Raw genomic sequence first — 23,081 nt, 5'->3', positions numbered from 1 at the left:
ATTCAGAGCATTGCCTCTGGCCAAGGCCACTGCTGCTGCTGCTTTAGGAGGCCCTGAGGTATGTCAGATCTCACCGGGGGAGGGAGGGGGGGTTGGTTGGTCACTGAATTGGTGAGTCCAATTTTTTCAGACAATGAATCGATTCACTGAAGTGAATCAGCTATTTGGGCAGCACTAATTCCTAAATTAAGCAGCATAAAATCTGTTTTACTACTTGGGATCTAACTAGGTACTTGGGATCTGGGTTGGCCACTGTTAGAAATAGGATACTGGGCTTGATGGACCTTTAGTCTGTCTCAGTATGGCAATTCTTATGTTCTTATATTTATTCGTCCATCACATTCTGTTCTCATTTTACATACCATATATCTTTATATACCACAAAAGCCTTTTGATTCTAGGCAGTTTACATTCATAATTTTACATATTCATTTTAACTCATATGATGATTTTTCTGGCTTATGTATTTTTATGTTCTTTCTTAGTTGGTTGTTGGATGCCTAACAAAGGCTATTATGCTAAAACACAGCCTGTGTTGAATCCACACTACTCAACGATTATACATCAAAGATGTCTTATAATAAAAGTTTTTATCTTGAAGATTCCTAGATCCTCAGGTTTTGGTTTTTTTTTAATGTTGGGGTTATTCTCACTTTTTCACATGCCATGACAGGAATGAATCTCACTCCTAAGCCTTTTTAAATGAAGTATGATCTCAGTCTCAGATTTATTACTAATACTTACTTATCTCAGTGAGTGATATGAATAATAATTATCAGAAAATACCAAATAAATTAATTTCTGAAATATTGTGATCAGGCCCTTGGGACTGACTCTTCTTTTCTGCAGCCTAGTTTGTAAATTCTGAGACAGACCATGAGGGGTTAAAAGTACAGACACACCCATGCAGAGTGAAACCTTGCTCTTTTGTCTTGATTTTAGTAGTTTACAGGCTGATTAAATCAGACAGCACAAGAAAGGTTGTGACCCCTTAGGGTCTTAATGCTTTTAATGTCCTTATTGTGTGGGGAACAACTCTGGCCCCGAGAGGGGAAAACTGTGCGTATTTGCCAAGCTATGATAGGTCTGAAGCCAGAAGCGGACATAGGAGCCTCGTAGGTTCTTCTTGACAGACTGGTAAGTGATTTCCTTGGTGATCTCCAGGTACTGACCATTTGCAGCATTATAATGGGGCCATGGTACTGGTACAGACATTTCACCCTTATTGGGGTCCCTGGAAAGAAGAGAGGAGTCAGACCATGTGCAAAGCAAGCCGAGATAACACTAGTTCTATCTGGTTTTAGACAGCTGATTAATTCAGATCATTTCAAAATTGATGGTACACAAGCTCCACAACAGGGATTGGACGGATTCCTGAGGGATAGGGGGATCGTGGGATACTGAGAGAGGTTCTGGGATGTAACACAGGTATAGAAAGCTAACCAGGAAATAAGTATAGAAATCCAACCAGGTCGTGGATGTGCAAGACCGGAGGGTTAGGACTTCGATGGGAAGATAGGACTCAATGGGAAACCAAGGTGGCAAGGGGGCCCCTTCTGGTGACTCAGACAGGCCGTGACCTGTTCGGGCCGCCGCGGGAGCGGACTGCTGGGCGGGATGGACCTATGGTCTGACCCGGCGGAGGCACTGCTTATGTTCTTATGTTTAGCCATCTGGGTAAAGGCTGATAGCCCTAGCTCAGGGATCTCAAAGTCCCTCCTTGAGGGCCGCAATCCAGTTGGGTTTTCAGGATTTCCCCAATGAATATGCATTGAAAGCAGTGCATGCACATAGATCTCATGCATATTCATGGGGGAAAACCTGAAAACCCGACTGGATTGCAGCCCTCAAGGAAAGGGCATTTTGGGATCCTACATAGGGTATTCCACAGTGTGTGGAGAGATCCCTGAACCAGGATTAAATCAAAGGAGGCAACACTGATATTTTCAAAGCTACAACCATTCTGTTTAGGGCTCCTGAATTTAGGTTATAACTGAAACACCCCCTGATGCAAAAAATAAAATTAAATAATTAAAAATGCTACTGAAGTAAGGGGTCCTTTTACTGAGCTGTGCTAAAAAGTGGCCTTAGTACACTTTACCTGGGTTTTTCCTGTGTGCTGTTACTACTACTATTTATCATTTCTATAGCATCGGAAGGCATACTCAGCACTGTACAGTCAAACCTTGGATAACGAGTAACGTGGTTTGCGAGTGTTTTGCAAGACGAGCAAAACATTTTCTTAAATTTTAACTCAATAAACGAGCGTTGTCTTGCAGTACAAGCATGTATACGCGCGTCATGTCATCAAAACCCACATCTTACGCAGAGAGCAACTAAACGTAATAAAAACGTTATGCCCAATTCACCCACAGTTCAAGCACATACTACATACGCGCATCTTACGCTGAGCGCAGCTGAACGTAATAGAAGCGTCACACCCAATTTACCCACAAGTTCAAGCGCTCACAGCATACAGTATTTTGTATTAAAGTTTTTGGGTTGTGGAACAAATCGTCTGAGTTTCCATTATTTCCTATGGGGAAATTTGCTTTGATATACGAATGCTTTGAATTACAAGCATGCTTCCGGAACGAATTATGCTCGCAAACCAAGGTTTGACTGTACATTTAAGATTCAATAGACGGTTCCTACTCAGAAGAGCTTACAATTTATTTTGGACAGAGAGACACAGGACATCTCAGGGTTGGGGAGTTTCTGATGGAAGGAATGGGTTCAGATAAGGAATGCCGACCTAGATGTGGTGGCAATATCTGAAATTTGGTTCACGGACTCACATGGGTGGGATATGGCTATACCGGGCTACAATCTACTTCGTCAGGACAGAGAGGGCAGGTTAGGAGGGGGGGTAGCTCTATACATTAAAGAGGACATCAAAACCACCAGGATCACAGATGTCAAGTACACCGGGGAATCCCTCTGGGTAAACCTGGCAAGAGGCAGAGAAAAATGCCTGTATCTAGGTGTGGTATACAGACCCCCAAGACAACTGGAAGACAGGGACGCAGAATTAATTGAAGACATAGAGAATATCACTACGAGGAAAAGCTGTACTGCTAGGGGACTTCAATATGCCTGATGCAGACTGGAATTCATTTTCAGCGACAACCAGCGGTAGCAGGAGGCTCTTAACCTCCATAAAGGGAGCACGTCTCAAACAAATGGTAACGGAGCCCACTAGGGCCCAGGCGATCCTCGACCTGGTACTCATCAACGGGGAAAGCATCTCAGAGGTCTCAGTAGGAGATACGCTAGCCTCCAGCGACCACAACATAGTATGGTTCAACCTTAGGAAAGTCTTCCCTAGATCAAACACGAAAACAAAGGTACTCAATTTCCAGGGCACAGACTTCGCACGCATGGGAGATTTCGTCCATCGGACGCTGCAGGACCAAGCGGAGACCAATAATGTAGAAGCTAAGTGGTTAACACTGAAATCAACCATTCATGAAGCAACTAGCCGCTTCATAAAATCAGTAAATAAACGACAAAGAAACAATAAACCCCAATGGTTCACCATGGAGATCTCGCACCTCATTAAGGAGAAGAAAAAAGCGTTTCTCTCCTACAAGCGCACGGAGAAAAGAGAGGCAAAAGTAGAATATAGGACCAGATCTACAGCGGTCAAAATGGCAGTTAGGGAGGCAAAACTTCGAGTGGAAGAAATTCTTGCAAAAAACATTAAAAAGGGGGACAAATCCTTCTTCAGGGCTATTAGTGACAGAAAAAGGAACACAGGCGGGATAGTACGCCTTAGAAGACCGGACGGAAGTTACATGGAAGCAGATTCCGATAAAGCCGAACTACTGAATGAATACTTCTGCTCAGTCTTCACCTGTGAGGCACCGGGACACGGTCCACAGTTGAAGGCAACACAAAGCACAGAAGACCCATTTCAGAATTTTGAGTTCACACCAGGTGAAGTTTACAGTGAACTGGCAAGACTCAAGGTGAACAAAGCCATGGGACCAGACAATTTGCACCCAAAAGTGCTCAGAGAATTGAGCGATGTCCTGGCGAAACCGTTGGCTGAGCTATTCAATCTCTCCCTAAGTAAGGGGAAAGTTCCCCTGGACTGGAAATTAGCTAATGTCGTTCCTCTGCATAAAAAGGGTTGCAGGGCAGAGGCTGCGAATTATAGACCGGTGAGTCTCACATCAATAGTGTGCAAACTCATGGAAACACTAATTAAAAGCAAATTGGACACGATCTTGAATGAAGAGAATCTTCGGGATCCCAGTCAGCATGGATTCACCAAGGGTAGGTCCTGCCAATCCAATCTCATCAGTTTCTTTGACTGGGTAACAAGAAAGTTAGACTTGGGAGAGTCTTTGGACGTCGTGTACCTGGACTTCAGTAAAGCTTTTGACAGTGTCCCACACCGCAGGCTGCTAAGCAAGATGGAATCGATGGGGTTAGGAGAGACACTAACTGCATGGGTCAATGATTGGCTGAGTGGCAGACTTCAGAGGGAGGTGGTTAATGGTACCCTCTCTAAAACATCGGAGTGGAGTGCTGCAGGGCTCGGTCCTGGGTCCACTCCTTTTCAACATATTCATAGGGGATCTGACTCAAGGGCTTCAAGGTAAAATAACACTATTCGCCGATGACGCCAAACTATGTAATATAGTAAGTGAATGCAGTTTACAGAATTATATGGCGCAGGACCTGTTTACATTGGAAAGTTGGTCCTCAACCTGGCAGCTAGGCTTCAATGCTAAGAAATGTAAGGTCATGCACCTTGGAAGCGGAAATCCATGCAGGACGTACTTCTTGAACGGAGAAACTTTAACTAGGACTTCAGCAGAACGAGATTTAGGAGTAATCATCAGTGCAGACATGAAAACTGCCAATCAAGTGGAGAAGGCTTCATCTAAGGCAAGGCAGATATTGGGCTGTATCAATAGAAGTTTTGTCAGCCGAAAGCCTGAAGTCATAATGCCATTGTACAGGGCCATGGTGAGACCTCATCTGGAGTACTGTGTGCAATTCTGGAGGCCACATTACAGTAAAGATGTGCGCAGAATTGAATCGGTTCAGCGGACGGCCATCAGGATGATCTCGGGGCTCAAGGGTCTCTCGTACGAAGAGAGACTGAACAAATTGCAGCTCTACACTCTCGAGGAATGTAGGGAGAGGGGAGACATGATCGAAACATTTAAGTACCTCACGGGACGTGTCGAAGTGGAAGATGATATTTTCTTTCTCAAGGGACCCTCGGCCACAAGAGGGCACCCGCTCAAACTCAGGGGCGGAAAATTTCATGGCGACACCCGAAAGTATTTCTTCACAGAGAGAGTGGTTGATCATTGGAACAAGCTTCCAGTGCAGGTGATCGAGGCAGACAGCGTGCCAGACTTTAAGAATAAATGGGATACCCATGTGGGATCCCTACGAGGGTCAAGATAAGGAAATTGGGTCATTAGGGCATAGACAGGGGGTGGGTAAGCAGAGTGGGCAGACTTGATGGGCTGTAGCCCTTTTCTGCCGTCATCTTCTATGTTTCTATGATATCTGACAACTTCAAAAAGTAGGCTTTTAGCTTGGATTTGGAATACTGCTAGAGATGGAGCATTATGTATTGACTCGGGCAGCCTGTTCCAGGCATATGGTGTGGCAAAAAAAGAAGAGATGGAATCTAGAGTTGGCGGAGGAGAAGGGTACAGATAAGACAGCTCAGGTAATAGCCGATGAGTGGAATTCACAAGGGGGAGCATAGGGGGAGATAAGTGAGGAGAGATATTGAAGGGCTACAACTTGAATCCACTTGTATGTTTCAAGTTTATTAAAATTTGATATATTGCTTAAAAACTGTCAAAGTCAGTAAGAGGAGTTTGAACTGTATTTGGAAATGGATGGGGAGCCAATGAAGTGACTTGAGGAAAGGGGTAACATAAGCGTGGCAGCTCTCACGGAATACGACAGGTGCAGCAGCATTTTGAATGGATTGAAGGGGTGCGAGAGGAATGAGTGAGAGAAGCATGTTGCAGTAGTCTACGCATGAGGTTGTGTTTGGAGAGGAGAGGTCGAATTTTAGTAATATTATAGAAGAGAAAGTGACAGGTTTTAGCAGTTTGGGTCTGAGCAGAGAAGGGGAGAGAGGAGTCGAAGATGACCCCAAGGTTGCAAGCTGACAAGATAGGGAGGAGAAGAGTTGTGATAAGGCCATTCTTATTGCAGACAGAAAACGGCCAATTTTTCCATTTTCTAAATAATGGTTATGCACTAAGGCCCAGACTTTGTAACCAGCACCATTATCGACAGCTTCCTTAAAAGCGGCTACCATCGCATGTCAACCATGCGATAGCGCTGGGTATAGAATCGAGCCTCCAGCAAAGGTAGGCACTGGAAATGTAGGCCAGGGTTTTCATGGCCTACATTTCTGACACCTACCTATGATGTGAATCATGCCTCCTAAGGCACTTTAGGCCACCTAATGCTACTGAAATAGTGGCGTTAGGCAACCTAAAGCGCCTATGGAGGCATGATTCTAGTGCCAATTTTTTAGGTGCCAGTAGGCACCTTGAAACTCAGTTAAAAATGTCATTTCAATGGCATTTTTTACTAAGTTTGGGTGCCTACTGGTACCTAAAACACCGATGCTGTTTAGAGAATCTGGGCCTAAGGTTATTTCTATAAAACAAACAAAACATGCACTTCAGACAATTTGCCAAAGTTCACCCCATATCACTCACTAGGTCATGGATATGAGAATGTGAAGGAGAAAGCCTCAGTTGTCATCATGAGTACATCCCTGTACAATATTAGAAAGTGAGTTCTTAGAAATTTGCTCTACTACAAACATCCATCATAGGTATAAAAAAAACCTTCACTTCTCAAACTGTTCTTTAAATAATGTTCCAAAACACTCTAATTTAGTTAACAATTGTACTTATCTGAAATGAGATAGGATTCTAGGGAGAACACCAGAGACTGAAATGAAAACTTACCCAGTCTTGGCAAAGTTGGTCCAATACGCAATCATCGAGCCAGCCACATCTCTGTCCTGTGGTCTATAGCCCAGGGGAGTACGGAATGGTTTGCCAAAGACATACTGGAGGTCATCTGCATGATCTGCACCAGTCCAGCTTGGGTAGACTGGCATCCGCGATGGATGAGAAAAGACGTAGCTGTATGTCCTGCCGCTCCTAAAAGACAGATGTAGGGGTGAGTAGATTCAGAGGAAGAATTTGGCAGAACTGGAGTGCATGTTGGTTTCTGCTCTGCAAGCCTCGATGCATCAAAATGTGGTTCTGGGCTTCCTACTCTCTTCGTGTCCAGTGCGCATTCGCCACACAGTAGAAGCAAGAAGTACCAGTAAGACCAGCTCACTAAAGGACTGAGCTGAATGTGAGCCAGACCCTTCAGAAATCCACCATATAGTCAGTACAAAGTGCATCAGGTTCTTTAATTCAGGCTACATCCAGCCAGTGTACCAAAGCGAGGTCAAGCTGTTGCTGGAAATGTGGTGGTAAGGCTGATGGCTGTCAAGGTGTGTGACTTCGGTTCATAGATGTAGGCCACAGTGTTGGGCTTATATATATGAAGTGTAGAGTCTTCATTTCTAAATAAAATGAGGTAACTTAATTCTATTAATGTCTACAGCGCTAGAGGCTGACTTGGGGGTATTTTGAATTTGGTTGGCAGAAATGAGGAGCTGAGGTCTTCCCCAAACTAAAGGCATGGATATTGGCATTAGGGACACTGAGATGAGGAAGGCATTTGGTTAGTCTCTCTAGGTACTAGAGATCAGGTTAGGACTGAAGGCTGGGTTCATGTGCTCTAGAAGAAGTAGGCCGGTAGTGGGAGAGTATTGGAAGTTACCTGGCATTCTGATGATGCAGTGCAAGAGCCAACTGGGTCGGAACCAGGAAGATGTAATCTGTTTCCACATCCACCACTGTCTTCTTCATGGTCTCCTGGTCAGGATCAGCAGGCCAGTCCTGGGTATAAATGGAGTAGGTGGAATTTGCTCCTTCGACTCCTTTCTGTATTGTCAGCCCTGAAATCAGCTTATATAAATCATTCCTGTGAATAGAGGTGACAGCCTAGTAAATTCTAGGAATTCTTTGTATCTGTTCACTGGACCTAGGACTGCAGGGGTGGATTACTCTATCAAGCATATGAGTGTGCCTTGGTGGGCCAAAGGCTGCTGGGAGGGGGGCACATCGGTGGCATTCACTGGAAAATTGTGATGCCACCAAATAAGCTGAGGAAGACAGAAATAAAAATTAAGCACTAGGCTTCTGAGCTGCTGCAGAGTTCAGGGTCCTGCCCTGTTCTGGCTTCTCCTTTGGGTCTAGGATGATTCAGTGTGGCCATTTCAATGCAGAATCGTGACGTCCTGATCCTGCGACTAGGAAGTGACATCAGAAAGGAGTCAAGGCTGGCGCGAACAAGGGTGGGAGATGCTACTCACGCTAGTGAACTTTTCAAGAGTTATGCAAGGGGCGGAGAAGAGGCGAGGCACTGACACCCCTGCAACATGGCAACTGGGGAGGTCCCTCTTAGTATGGCACTGGGGTGGAGAGGAGGAGAGTGGCAGTCCACACCCCTGCTCCCTCTTAGTATGGCACTGGGGCAGAGAGGAGGAGCGTGGCGGTCCACACCCCTGCTCCCTCTTAGTACGGCACTGGGCAGAGAGGAGAGTGGCGGTCCATACCCCCGCTCCCTCTTAGTACGGCACTGAGGCGGAGAGGAGGAGAGTGGCAGTCCACACCCCTGCTCCCTCTTAGTACGGCACTGGGGCAGAGAGGAGAGTGGCGGTCCACACTCCCGCTCCCTCTTAGTATGGCACTGAGGCAGAGAGGAGGAGAGTGGCGGTCCACACCCCTGCTCCCTCTTAGTATGGCACTGGGATGGAGAGGATGATTCATCATGGCAGAGATGAAACGTCTCGCAATTAAATGGCTGCAATGAATCGTCCCATTCTGTCTCCTTGATTAAGGCCCCACATTTAGTTTTTACTTTCATGCTTCAGGCTGGGCCACTGGAGAGGAGGAAAAAGGAAGAGATGAACTAGACTGGAATACAGGTTACTCCAGATCATAATGGTTATAAGAAACAGTGGAAAGAGAGTTCTAACAGCGATAGAAACCCATGCAAATGGAATCATATAAAAAGGAAAAGGAGATGGGATTTGATATACCACCTTTCTGTGGTCACATATTATATACAGGTACTATTTTTGTACCTGGGGCAATGAGGGTCAAATGACTTGCCAAGAGTCATAAAGCAGTGCAGTGGAAACCAAACCCAGTTCTGCTGGTTCTCAGGCCACTGCACTAACCATCCGATGACGACTCCAAACCCATTCTCCCACCCTTAATAAAGATCACTTTGGAATTCAAGATCCCTTTATGTTTATCAAAATTCTTTATATACAGCTTCAATTGCCAAATAGTATCAAAGCGGTTAACAAAATAATCCAATTAAAATGATAAAAGGGACTCCATTAAAAATAGAAAGGGAAAGATAAAAGTAGAAAAGCACACTATATAAAATAACATAACTCATACTTACTTTACAATATATCTATGATGTATACATAAAATTATAATATAATTCAAGTCCTGTCATTGTAAGAAGGCCAATTGAAGATAATAAGCCTTCAAATGCCTTTTAAAATGTATTAAAGATTCTTCCTTTCTCAACTCCAATAGTAGACTATTCCATAAAACTGGAACCCCCCCCTTTTACAAAACCGTGGAAGCTGTTTATAGCGCAGGCCGGCACGCTGAATGTTCTGCACTGTTCTCCTGCTCATAGGAACTCTATGAGTGTCAGGAGCAGTGCAGAGCATTCAGCACACCAGCCAGTGCTAAAAACCGCTTTTGCGGTTTTGTAAAAAGGGGGAGGGGTAAAAAATGCACAATTTGTAGTTGAAGCAAGATGAGCCTTAAAAGTAAAAGTAGAAACAAGCTTTGTCAGTGACACCTTGTTCAGGCATGTAAGCTGCTGTACTCTGTATTGACAACAGATGGAGATTTGGTTCCTCCTCACTGCTGCAAAAAAAAAAAAAGGGGGGGAAAATCCATACACAAGCAGAAACAACCAACCACACAGTATTTGGATGATGCCAGGAAAAAAAGTCCAGATACCCTAAAAGTATCTGAAAAAATGTTTATTGAAAATTTACAAAAACCCCAAAAACCATAGCAGCACGACACAAAAGCAAATGATGTGTAATGGGATCCATTTTGCTCATGGCTATGGCTGTTTAGTGTATACAATATGGAAGCTGTGACTTTTCTCTATAGATTTGTGGAGTAGGTAACACAAGACTATGGAGAAAAGTCATGGCCATCGCCATGGGCAGGAGCAGAATCAGCATCATTCCTATCCCAATGAATCCCACTCAACCACCTTAGAGGAAGGCCCAGAGAGGGGAGAGTAAAATAATTTTCATTTTGTGTCATATACTGGGATGACACAAGGAGGCAGAACCCCCCAAAAAACTAAGCATAACTCTCATCATGCAAAACAAAAATTGGCTTGCCAACCTGACTTAGGAATAAGATTCATTGCAGTCATGGTATGCAGAAAGCTAACCTTTGTAGATATGGTTTCAGGAACCATTTAGAAATTTTGCCTACCGTGAGATCTTGCGCAGTGGCCGATTGATGGCTGGCATGTCTATACCAGCAAAGACGTGTCCATCCATGTTATTAACACCGGCAATGTAGTCAATATCAGCACTGTTGTGAAAGAGCTTTACTGGCTCATCAGGGATAAAATCTCCATCAATGACTGGCACAAAGGAGAGATAGTGCACCAGGGGATCTGCGAAGCGGAGACAAGAAGGATGAGCTTGAACTCTGTTGTCCCAAACCAACTCACCCTACTAAACCAGCTGTATGGCTCTCTGCTCTACATACAAAGTAACTGACTATTCTCAGCTCATTATTGTAAGTGTAGAAAAGCGGTTTACAACATTACAATGTTAAAAATTAAAAACAATAAACTTGTGGGAGTTACAAACACAAATACACATAAAGACAAATCCCATAAACAACTACACCAGATACAAAAGGGAAAAGGGTATGAAATAAAAAGATGGTGGGGAAGGAAAGGACAAAAGGACATGCTGCGAACTTTAAGTCAGACACCGGTTCCTGGAGAGTTGTCTCTCTTGCACAGCATTTGCTTGCATAGTGCATCAGTGGGGGTACCCCGTGTTCGATCTCTGGCGACTGTGGCGAACAAGAAGGCTGATCGGTTCTGCAGTCGAGAGGCCGGCAGCGCAGGCCTGGATGCTCTGGTTCAGCCCTATATCCTCTCACCAGGACTGCTCATTGAATCCCAACCTGGATTCTAAACCCATTGGTACCACCAAAAGCACACAATTATTTCTCCAGTGGAAATCTGTACTGCTGTGGCGTCTTGGCTTTGAGAGCCAGCAAAATCTTTTTTCCTATTAAATACGCTGAATAACAGCTGCTATCTCTAGACCAAAAAACTAAATACTGCTTCACTGCTCTGTGTACATATAGTGAACGCATGGCATAGGATGCAGTAAAACACATACAAATCATGAAGGTATAGGTATTGATACTGCCAAGCATATACAGTACTATCCAGCAAAGAGTGTGCCTTACAAGTCAGATCAATCAGATCCAGTTGAAAGCCCAAAGTAATAGCTCGAGGGTCTGTAATCTTCAGGCACTTCACTAGAGCTTCTGTGTCATCAGTTGGGCAACCTACATTCTTTGCAATCTGAGCAAAAGAAAAGAAAAGTGGCAGTAAGTGACTGACATGGGAGCAACAGTCCTTATGAGAAATGGGCAGAGTGCAACAAATGGCCTAGGGGAAGTAGCCTAAGTTCAAAAGAAAGGTCCTAAAGCAACAGTGTCAAAAAGGTGCACCACAATGGGGACATCTGCTTTCAAAGACCAAGAAATGGTCTTCCTACTGTCACCCCAGGGACAACTGTTGTCAGTGCTGATCAGGTGAGTTTGTGAACCTAAATCTGAATTTATACACTTGAGGAAGAGGATTTAAGAGATACGTCAGAGACAAATACCTCAGAAGTGAATAAAACAAGACCCCCCCTTTTTTTTGGTGGTGAGGAAGGTTTACAACAAGGGTTTATACTATGAGGCTGAAGAGGGTGGCAGGTGCATGGAATAACTTTGCCAAGGAGGCAGTAGCAGCACTGGGGACAAGCCCAGAAGAAAAGGGAGGGTAAAACTAGAAGGTATTACCGCAGGAAGACTGGAAAATATTTCTGTGCAAAATGCAATGTGTTGGACATTTCATTGATTTGACTAAGAAGTAACTGAAGGGATAGTTCTGGAGTGAGCTAAAATAACATGGTTTAGGAGAGAGCAGCAGACCTGCACCTGTGGCTGGGACTTTGATATAAATGGGGAAGAAAACACTAGGCCTAGCTAACAGAAGTATAGCTGCAGGGATGCCAGACTGCTCTACTTACCAGTCCTTGATCTTACTTTTCCCCTGATGATATCTCCCAGCTCTCGGGGGTCCAAGCTAGAGAGTTGCGAAGGGACAGAAATCTCACCCATCCCCGCCAGGATCCTCTCCATCCCCACCAGGATCCTCTCCGTCCCCACCCGTCCCCGCAAGGAATTACCTCCATCCCCGCCCGTCCCCATAAAATGCAGCAATTACTTCTGACAGGATCATCAATTCCACAGTTTCTTTTGTGTTTGCGCTGCTGTTTTCCTTGTGGAATCTCTTTGGTGGAACCCTTTTCTTGTTTTCTGTTCAGGTAATTAACTTATAAAACCCCCTCTTTTACTAAGGCTCACATGTCCATTAAATTATATGGACGAACCCTGCTTACAAAGCCTTCCATCCCCTTGGGAGTCCCGTTGGCTAGAGGGGGGTCCCCATGGGAGTCCTGTGGGTTAGGGGGAAATTCCTGCGGGACTCCCGCAGGACCCGTGGGATTCCCGCAATCCCCGTTCCTGTGCAGACCTCTAGTCCAAGCTTGACCTTTCAAGGGGAACTGTACCAGTCATCCTGCTTCTCTTCCCCCACCTCTGTTCTACCTGAGACTAGAGAATGACACGGGGAACTCATTTTCCCGTCCTGGCGAGTTCTTTTCCTACCCCTGCCCCAATCCTGCAAGCTCCGTCTTCATCTGCACAAGCCTCAAACACTTTAAAATCATATGTGTTCAAGGCTTGTGCGGTTAAGGCAGAGCTTACAGGAATGGGGCAGAGACAGGGACAGCGACAAAACTTGTGGGGACGGGATGGGGAAATTGAGTTTTTGTGGGGATGGGGACAAATTTGTCCCCATGTTATTCTCTACCTGAGACTGTACCTCACTGTTGCATGTCACCTCCTACTAGGAGCTTCACACTGCCTCTCTAGGCAAACTTACCACTATCAATCCTCTCTTCCATTCTTCCATGCCTAATCACAATGAATGATCTTTTCTCACATCTTCCACTCAGTGCTTCAATCCTGTTGCTCTTCTGCTGACTATTCAAGACATTCACTATATTATTTTGTTGGATTTTCCTCTTTTCAGTGTAGGCATTAATAAAATTTATTCAAGTTACTTGGAATGCATCTGAGCAGCTAGGATGACCCTATCAGATGGGGAACTACAATTGTGTCATTGGAAAAAGACCCCCCTCCCCTGCTTTGTCTAGCAATGATCGTAGCTCTCACACTGATGGGGTTTTTTTCTTCTGCTAAACCATGGTTTCTACCACTGCCCAGGCACTAAATGCTCTAACACTGCTCTGATACTTATAGAATTCTTAAAAGCGTCAGAGCACAGTTGGAGCATTTAGCACCCTGGACCATGGTAGAAACCTCTACCATTGCTTATTAATAGACCCTACTGGAACAAAAATGAAGGTCGCTGGTGTAGTGCTGCTATTGCAGGCCATAAAGCATTTTGGCAACCGTCCTCTGACTTGCCCCCTCCAATATTTCCCATACCCTTATTTAATACTGTGGTCTCCAAAACCAAAGTACTTCAACATGGTATGCCTGAGAAATTCCTGCTATACAATAAACAACAACAACAACAAGTCGTATAATCTTTATGCCAACATTCATCAAGAACTTACCCTGGATCACAGGGTCAAGGTAATATTCAATACTGGGGTCAATCAAAGGGCCAAATATCACTTAAAGGGCTTGTGCCTCCTTACGTTTTTAGCCCAGAAGAGTGGATCTCGTTGGATGGCCCAAGGACACATTGCCACTCCACTCTGGCTGATGGCTCGATTGATCTTTCCAGCATTGTATGGAGAAAGAGTCTGTACCAAAGCAGAGAGAGAGACATTTAAGAGATGATTATTCTGCAACATGCTCATCGTGGCCCAGGGACTGGAAAAAGAAAGCTTCACATCTCTTTTGATAATATGCACCATCACACACACACACAGCTCTGTCAGTGCACCTCACTTCTGCCCTGCAGCCCTTTGTGCGGTTCCAGCACCGAGGCCTCCACTCACAGCTCTCTGCCAGCGCACCTCAATCTTGCCCTGTAGCACCCTCTGCTGTTCCAATATGCAGACCCTCACACAGTCCTCTGCCAGTGCACTTCATTCCTGCTTTACAGCACCCCTGTGAATGCTGATTTGGTTTATCCATGTGTAAAATCATCCCCACGGACTCTAGTGGAAATATGAAAACGACTTTAGCTGCAAACTATGACATGAGCATCCCCTGTACTGGCACTCAGGGCCATGCATTTTGTGTGACTTGCCCACTCTTGCTTCCCACTGCCAACGAGAGAAGGTAGTGGGTTGGGACCAATTTTTGCACCCTCACCATATCTGCACCTTGTGTGGTCACACTACTTGTGCAGCCCTTGGTATGGCACTGCTGGTACTCTCCACCAGTCTAGTTGGAATGGTTCTCACCTTGCTGTGCATTGCATGTGGCAAAGTAAATATATAAGTCTTGCCTATTAAGCTGCCTAAGGTTTCTCGGGCACTTCCACTCTTAATGTTCAGCAAATTGGCATGCTAAGACTGATATGTTACCTGTAAGGAGACACTGGCTGCGCCAGCTGACTCTCCAAAAATGGTGATGTTATTTGGGTCCCCTCCAAAAGCTACAATGTTTCTCTTCACCCAGGAAATCGCCATGTGTTGATCCCACAGTCCATAATTTCCTGTGTGAAAAAGGAGAGGCCAGAACATTTAGCTTCTTGCATTGTCTTTCTCTTTTAGTATTTTTTTAAATCACTTTTCTACAATTGAACATAAAAAGTAATCAATACACAAAGGACTAAAGGCTAGATTCTCAAAACTTTGCAGTAAAAACCTATAGACCACTGCCGCAGCAGTTATTGTAGCAATTTCAAAAAGGTGAATCATTCTCAAAAAACTGTGCATGCAAATGAGGTTGGCAGAGAGTAGCAAAAGATCACTAAATTTACATGAGATGAGTCGCTGGTGATAGTGATCAGCAAATGCGCAGAATATACCCTAAAAGAGGCGTAAATGTGCGCATGTGCCGGGAAAAACAATGCTGTGTCAATCATAGGCGTGCCAGAGAAAGGGAGGGGAGATGCAACATTGGCTTTCAACAAGCGCACATAAGACGTGCCTTTTCTCCCCCCAAAACACTATAATTCATATAAATCTTGTAATTTGTTTTTACTGTTAAATTTTATCATGAACTACAGCCAGAAACACATAAGACATGGCTGTAATACACTTGCTCAAGAAGTGTGCATTTGTCCACCCTGCTCCCCCCCCAAAAAAAAAGACTATAATTTATGTGAATCATGCAATTTTTTTTTCATAAGCCACAGTCAAAACACATGGCAGAGATGCGCTTTTCACAGTACCAGCACCCCTGCACCAGTGGCTGATTTTTGCTTGCCAAAAGCCGATGCTACGTTTGGAAAATCACTCGGCGATGATGAAGAATCGACCAGAATGCTTGTTTAGATATTGATGAGCCCATTTGCATGGCAGAATCAGAGACTGCTAGGAAGCTTGGAAAGCCGTTTTGATACTCCACCACTAAAATACATGCACACTAAACCATTTTGAACCGGTTTAGCAACCATAAGTTTTGAGCATATGGCCCTAAATCAGTGATCTCAAACTCAAACCCTTTGCAGGGCCACATTTTGGATTTATAGGTACTTGGAGGGCCTCAGAAAAAAAATAGTTAATGTCTTTTATTAATGAAATGACAATTTTGCATGAGGTAAAACTCTTCATAGTTTATAAATCTTTCCTTTTGGCTAAGTCTTAATAATAATATTGTCATTTATAGCTAAAGAGACATATCAAGAAACTGTTTTATTTTACTTTTATGATTATGATAAACATACCAAGGGCCTCAAAATAGTACCTGGAGGGCCTCATTTGGCCCCTGGGCCACAAATTTGAGACCACTGCCCTAAATTATTTTATTGTAAAACAAACATCTTGTTTTCAACTTGGAACCAGAGTAATAGGGAGACAATAGCACTATCTCCAGGGGAAGTCACTAGCAGAGCTGAGTTCTCTTCTGTTCTAGAAGGTTCTAGACTGCTGGTTCACAAACCAATTCTGAGAGACCCCTCCCCCTTCTTGATAATCTGGTTTTCAGAATATCCAGAGTAAATATGTATTTGAGAGTTGGTATGAATTTATCTCATACATATTTATTATGGATAGCCTGCCCACCCAATTATCTGAAATCTCACAGGACAGGTCTAGGAACCACTATTCTAGATTATAGAGCCATCTGCTAGTATGACTCTCATATCCTAAACCATTCTATGTTGAAGGAAATAATTTTAACCCCCCCCCCCCCAACAAACTCCAATGTATAAAATCTTATCCTCTTCCATCAATTTCTATAAGTTCTATAGAACAACTTCTGTCTATTCATTTTCTGCTTCACAGATACATATGCACTGTCCAGAGCTGAAACTTTAGCCACTGTCATTTTTTCAACACTGAACTAAGAATCTGGTTCATACATAACCTTATGACATTACCTGGGGCATTAGAATCTCCAGTACTCAGGAAGCCAAGAGGTCCCAACCGGTAATTGAAAGTCACCACAATCACCTTTCCTCGGACAGCAATTTCCTCTCCATCATACAGGTAGTTATTCAAGAAGTTAGCTCCCATTCCTCCACCCCAGATGAAAGCCCCTCCATAAATCCAGATCATCACAGGTAAGTTAGTAGAAACTGAGGGAGAGAACAAGCCACTATTATTGTGAGAAGCTGTGTTTCTTGGATAGCACTGACTTTGTCTCAGCTGGCTTACCTTCCTTCCGGGACTGAGGGACCCAGATGTTCAAGTAAAGACAGTCCAAACTGCCACGCACATCAGTTTGAGTTAACGTTGCTTGCATACACCTGGGCCCAAACTCTTTGGCCTTCAAAGTACCTGAAAAATATTTACAAAAAAAATACACAGAAATGTAGAATCTGAGAAGATTCCAGAAATTCTTTTTAGTCTCAAGAAATAAATTTAGCTTGTTACTTTAAGTCTTATCAATAACCCTAATATATGTCACAATGACATCAAATAATTTATACAGAGTTGGTATAACAACATTAGTTGAGTTGTGCTGAGGGTTTTCAGTAATGAACTATCAGGAAAAACTGCATGCAGGCTTACCATGGAAAGAAAGAGGAGGTGCAGCTGTTGGGAGATTTCAACCTGCCGGATGCGGGCTAGAAAGTTCTATTTGCGGAATCGGAAAGAAGTAGGGAGATTGTGGATGCCTTTCAAGAGGCTTTGTTCAAATGGTAACAGAACCCATGAAGGAAAAAGCGATATAGGATCTGGTCCTCACAAATGGGGAGAGTATCTCTAATGTTTGAGTGGGTGCCCACCTGGGCAGTAGCAATCATCAAACAGTTTGGTTTGATATAACAGCTAAAGTGGAGAGTGACCGCACAAAATTTAAAGTCCTAGATTTCAAATGTATGGACTTTAATGCAATGGGAGAGTACCTGAAGAAAGAGCTGTTAGGATGGGAGGACTTAAGAGAAGTGGAAAAACAGTGGTCTAAGCCGAAAGGAGCAATAAAAAATGGCTACGGACCTTTATGTGAAGAAAATAAATAAAAATAAGAGAAAAAGGAAACTGATATGGTTCTCCAAACTAGTGGTGGAGAAAATAAAGGCAAAAGAGTTAGCGTTCCTGAAATATATAAAAACCCAAGAAGAGGAGTACAGACAGGAATACCAGGTGGAACTGAAAGAAGTCAAGAGAGAGATACGTCTGGCGAAAGCCCAGGCGGAAGAGCAAATGGCTAAAAATGTAAAAAAGGGAGACAAAATTTTTTTCAGATATATTAGTGAAAGGAGAAAGATGAAAAATGGAATTGCAAAACTAAAAGATGCTATGAACCGCTATGTGGAGAGTGATGAGGAAAAAGTAAACATGCTAAACAAATACACTTCTCCCTTATTCGCTGTGATAGGGGATTAACAGAACCGCAAATACAGAAAAACTGCAAATGTTTGTCATATGTTATTCGCTGTTTTCTATTAAAAACCATTGTGAATATGGTGAAATCGTGAATAACATGGTGGGAGACTTGGCCTGTTCCTGAAGGAGAGGCAAAACATGGTGAAGAAAGTGCCGAGAATCAGCAATTTTTCTCTGTAAACGCTTGGAATCAGCAATTTCACTACGCAAACTGACGTAATTGGGGGGGGGGGGGGGGGGAGGAGCCAGCAAGCTAAAAACTGCAAATAATTGAAACTGCAAATGCTGAAACCGTGAATACAGAGGGAGAAGTGTACTTCTGTTCTGTGTTCACGGAAGAAAATCCTGGAGAAGGACCGAGATTGTCTGGCAAAGTTACACATGAAAATGGAGTACATTCTGTAACGTTCACAGAGGAAAGTGTTTATGAACAACTTGAAAAACTGAAGGTGGACAAAGTGATGGGACTGGCCAGGATCCATCCCAGGATACTAAGGGAGCTCAGAGAGGTTCTGGTGAGTCCTATTAAAGACTTGTTCAACAAATCTCTAGAGATGGGAGTAGTTCCTGGGAATTGGAGAAGAGCAGATGTGGTCCCTATTCACAAAAGTGGTCGCATAGATGAAGTGGGAAACTACAGGCCGGTAAGCCTCACTTCGGTTGTTGGAAAAATAATGGATGTGTTGCTGAAAGAAAGGCTAGTAAACTTCCGAGAATCTAATGGGTTACAGGATCCGAGGGAACATGGCTTTACTAAAGGTAAATTGTACCAAACGAACCCTATTTAATTTTTTGATTGGGTGACTAGAGAGCTGGATCGACTTATGCTAGATGTAATTTACTTAAATTTCGGCAAAGCCTTTGACACGGTTCCTCATAGGAGGCTCTTGAACAAACCTGATAGGTTGAAGTTAGGACCCAAAGTGGTGAACTGGATTAGAAACTGGTTGTCGGACAGATCCCAGAGGGTGGTGGTTAATGGAAGTCGCTCGGAAGAAGGAAAGGTGAATAGTGGAGTTACATTGCTGAAGGGTTAGAAGGAAAGGTTTGCCTTTTTGCAGATGATACCAAGATTTGTAACAGAGTAGACACCAAGGAGGGAGTGGAAAACATGAAAAAGGATCTGCAAAAGTTAGAGGAATGGTCTAATATCTGGCAACTAAAATTCAATGCAAAGAAATGCCGAGTAATGCATTTGGGAATTAGTAATCGAAAGGAGCCGTAAGTGCTGGGAGGTGAGAGGCTGATATTCATGGATGGGGAGAGGGACCTTGGGGTGATAGTGTCTGAAGATCTAAAGGCAAAGAAACAGTGTGAAAAGACGGTGACTGTTGCCAGAAGGTTGCTGGGCTGTATAAAGAGAGGTGCAACCAGTAGAAGAAAGATGTTGATGCCTCTGTACAGGTCATTGGTGAGGCCCCACTTGGAGTATTGTGTTCAGTTTTGGAGACCGTATCTGGCGAAGGACATAAGAAGACTTGAAGTGGTCCAGAGGAGGGTGACGAAAATGGTAGTAGGTTTGCACCAAAAGACTACGAGGAGAGACAGGAAGCCCTGAATATGTATACCCTAGAGCAGACATGTCATACTCTGGCCCGCGGTGTAATAAAATCTGGCCCGCCAGACAATTACAAAATTTCACTTAACCTGGCTTGCCAGCAGACAGGTACAAGTGCTGCATCAGCTGTAGGTTCACCCAGCTTTCCGGTCTCACATTAAAGCAGCCTGCAGAGATCGCTGGTCAGCTGTAGCGATCCTAGCAGGCTGCCATATCCTCTTCAGCATGTTTCCTCTGTTGCAGTCCCATATGTCAGAAGAGAGGTGGGACCGCGGCAGAGGGAACGTTCTGTGGAGGTCGACGGCAGCCTGCTAGGATCGTTACAGCTGACCGGCGATCCTCTGCAGGCTGCTTTAATGTGAGACCGGGAAGCCAGGATGGAGGGAGGGAAGGAACAGAGGGCCAAATCCAGGGCCAAAAGGAAAGATGCCAGACCTCTGGGGGAGGGAAGGGAAACGGAAGGTAAGACGAAAGAAGGAGACCCTGGCAAGCGAGTAATCAGAAGACAACCAGAGCCTAGGACCACAACATGATTTGAATAATGACCATACAATAAAAGGTAGAAAAAATAATTTTATTTTCTGTTTTGTGATTACAATATGTCAGATTTGAAATGTGTATCCTGCCAGAGCTGGTGCTAAGACAGCAGGCGTGAGCTAAGACCTAAAAGAGAGAGGAAGTCATTTTTATTTATTTTGTTTACATCATAGAGCTGGCGTGGGGTTGGAGAGATTGTAACCCTACACTTCTACAAAGACTAAGGGATCCTTTTATTAAGGTGCACATTTAGTACGCACTAAATCAGTTAGTATCTTAATAAAAAATTTGGCCCGTGACTTAGCCTAAGTTTTAGATTTCGGCCCCTTAAGTGATTGAGTTTGACACCCCTGCCCTAGAGGAAAGGAGGACAGGGGAGATATGATTCAGACGTTCAAATACTTGAAAGGTATTAATGTAGAACAAAATCTTTTCCAGAGAAAGGAAAATGGTAAAACCAGAGGAAGTTAAGGGGTGGTAGACTCAAGAGTACTGTAAGGAAATTCTTCTTTATGGAGAGGGTTGTTGATACCTGGAATGCGCTCCCAAGGAAGGAGTTCAAAAAAAGCGTGGGATGAACACAGAGGATCTTGAATCAGAAAATAAAAGTAAATATTGAAAAACTAAGGCCAGTACTGGGCATACTTGAACGGTCTGTGTCCGTATATGGCCATTTGGTTGAGGATGGGCTGGGGAAGGCTTCGATGGCTGTGATGGTTTAGATGGGCTGGAGTGAGCTTTGACGGAGACTTCAGTAGATGGAACCTAAACACAATACTGGGCAGAGCTTTGGGTTCTGGCCCAGAAATAGCTAAGAAGAAGGAAAATTTAAATTAAATCAGTAATTTAAAGAGTGGGTAAGGCTGGGCAGACTGGATAGACCAGTCATATTTTTATCTGCCATCATCTACTATGTTATTATTATTACACTATTATATATATATGCTATGTTTACACAAGATTACAGTTAGCCATTTTAAGTATGCTATATTTACACCCTCCTAAATAGGTTAACCATTACAACTAAGTAATCTATATTTACATGCATCCTAAATAGCTCTAGCAATGTGTACTATATTCGTCCTATTTACTCTCATCCTAGATAATTCTAGTTCCACTCATCCTAATTTATTTTAGTTACATTTACTATATTATCAAATCTTAAACATTTCTGGAAAGATCTACTATGTGCATACATGTCATGTCCTACTATTGTGTTCCAAGTGGGAAGGGGGGAGGGGAAATAGCTCAAATTAATCAAGTTTCTCATACCAGTCCAGCCTGGGTGTTTCTCTGGTTTCTCCAACACCTTTGTAGGAGCGGCAAAGGGGATTCCTTTGAAAATGTCAATATAGTCTGCAAGGAACAGTCCCAACTTCTTATTGATGCCTTCAACCATTCCACCTTCAGTGTACACACCACCTAGCTATGTATACCAGGAGACACTGTGTAAGAAAATGCACAAATCCATACAGACAAAAAGATATTCTAAACATATCCTAGCTTAGAAGTGAGGGTTATCACTATTTATTTATTCGGTTCCTTTTATATCCCATCCTCCCCAAAAAGCTCAGAACGGGTTACAGGGTTGACATACATAATACATAAACAAACACATTATGAATTTACACATGTAAAGTAATGTTAGATCATCTTGGGTTGACATATCGAACATTTAACAAAATGTCCAGGGCATCATTTAGATGTTTTAAAAACGAATAAGGGCCAGAAAGGTGACCAACCTGAACTGATGACCACTGAAGGGATTAAGGCATGACCCTTACTCTCCCAGTGGGCATCAACCCTGTCCCACCACCCAAAAATGTGAAATATTACATACCACCCTGTATGACAGCTTCAGATGGCACACAGACATCTCATCAGAGAGACACTCTAGGGCAGGGGTGCCCAATACGTCGCTCGCGATCGACAGGTCGCTCGCTCAGGCAACCCCAATCGATCGCAGAGTGGGTTCTCTTCTTCCCTTCTCTTTTTTCCCCTCCTGACTGGCCCGCTCCTGAATTCTGCTGCTGCTGCCGCTGCTCAACATTAAAAAAAAAAACCGGCTTGGAGAACTTATGCTCCGGGGGCTAACGTGTGCTTGTACCGGCTTCCCGTTATGTCGGGGGGGGGGGGGGAAGAGAAGGGAAGCCGGCACGCACATGTTAGAGCCCCGTTCGCGGGCTAAAGCGGGAGACAGGTCAGTGAAGCTTGCGATTTGCTCCTCTTGCTGCCAGGTCCTGCCTACTTTCTGTTTCCTCAAAGGCAGGACCCGGCAGCATTTCTCCCAATAGGTCGATCTTGGGCTGATCAGCCTTCCTCTCCCCGACATCAATTTTGCCGTCGGAGAGGAAGTTCTGGCCAGCGGAACTTCCTCTCCGACGGCAGAATTGACGTCGGGGAGAGGAATGCTGGTGGGCCCGAAGCAGGGAGAGCTTGGCCGGCGGCGGGTGGCTTTGGGGGCCTGTTATCCGATGGCAGCGGCAGTGGCAGTGGCTTGGGGGAGGGCAGGGAGGGAGAAAGAGGGCAGGCAGCGAGACAGAAGGAAAAAAGAGAAACAGAAAAAAAGAAAGGGGG

The 23,081-nt window shown here is 44.1% G+C and overlaps 1 protein-coding gene across 1 annotated transcript in view; it reads right to left on the bottom strand.

Moving 5' to 3' along the window:
- Positions 1 to 1,017: 1,017 nt before the first annotated feature.
- The window catches only part of CEL (carboxyl ester lipase), a 37,078-nt gene continuing 15,014 nt past the window's right edge, over positions 1,018 to 23,081 (bottom strand). The window contains exons 2-11 of the mRNA XM_033961039.1: positions 21,777 to 21,930; positions 17,234 to 17,356; positions 16,957 to 17,154; positions 14,996 to 15,126; positions 14,156 to 14,263; positions 11,619 to 11,736; positions 10,617 to 10,803; positions 7,846 to 8,049; positions 6,972 to 7,169; positions 1,018 to 1,234 (exon numbers count right to left, since the gene is read on the bottom strand). Coding sequence (XP_033816930.1) covers positions 1,018 to 1,234; positions 6,972 to 7,169; positions 7,846 to 8,049; positions 10,617 to 10,803; positions 11,619 to 11,736; positions 14,156 to 14,263; positions 14,996 to 15,126; positions 16,957 to 17,154; positions 17,234 to 17,356; positions 21,777 to 21,930 — 1,638 coding nt within the window. The remainder of the gene's footprint in view (positions 1,235 to 6,971; positions 7,170 to 7,845; positions 8,050 to 10,616; positions 10,804 to 11,618; positions 11,737 to 14,155; positions 14,264 to 14,995; positions 15,127 to 16,956; positions 17,155 to 17,233; positions 17,357 to 21,776; positions 21,931 to 23,081) is intronic.

This window comes from Geotrypetes seraphini, chromosome 10 (genome assembly GCF_902459505.1).
Source record: "Geotrypetes seraphini chromosome 10, aGeoSer1.1, whole genome shotgun sequence".
In the NCBI taxonomy this organism is placed as follows: domain Eukaryota; kingdom Metazoa; phylum Chordata; class Amphibia; order Gymnophiona; family Dermophiidae; genus Geotrypetes; species Geotrypetes seraphini.
This window is presented reverse-complemented; position numbering and strand designations above follow the sequence as displayed.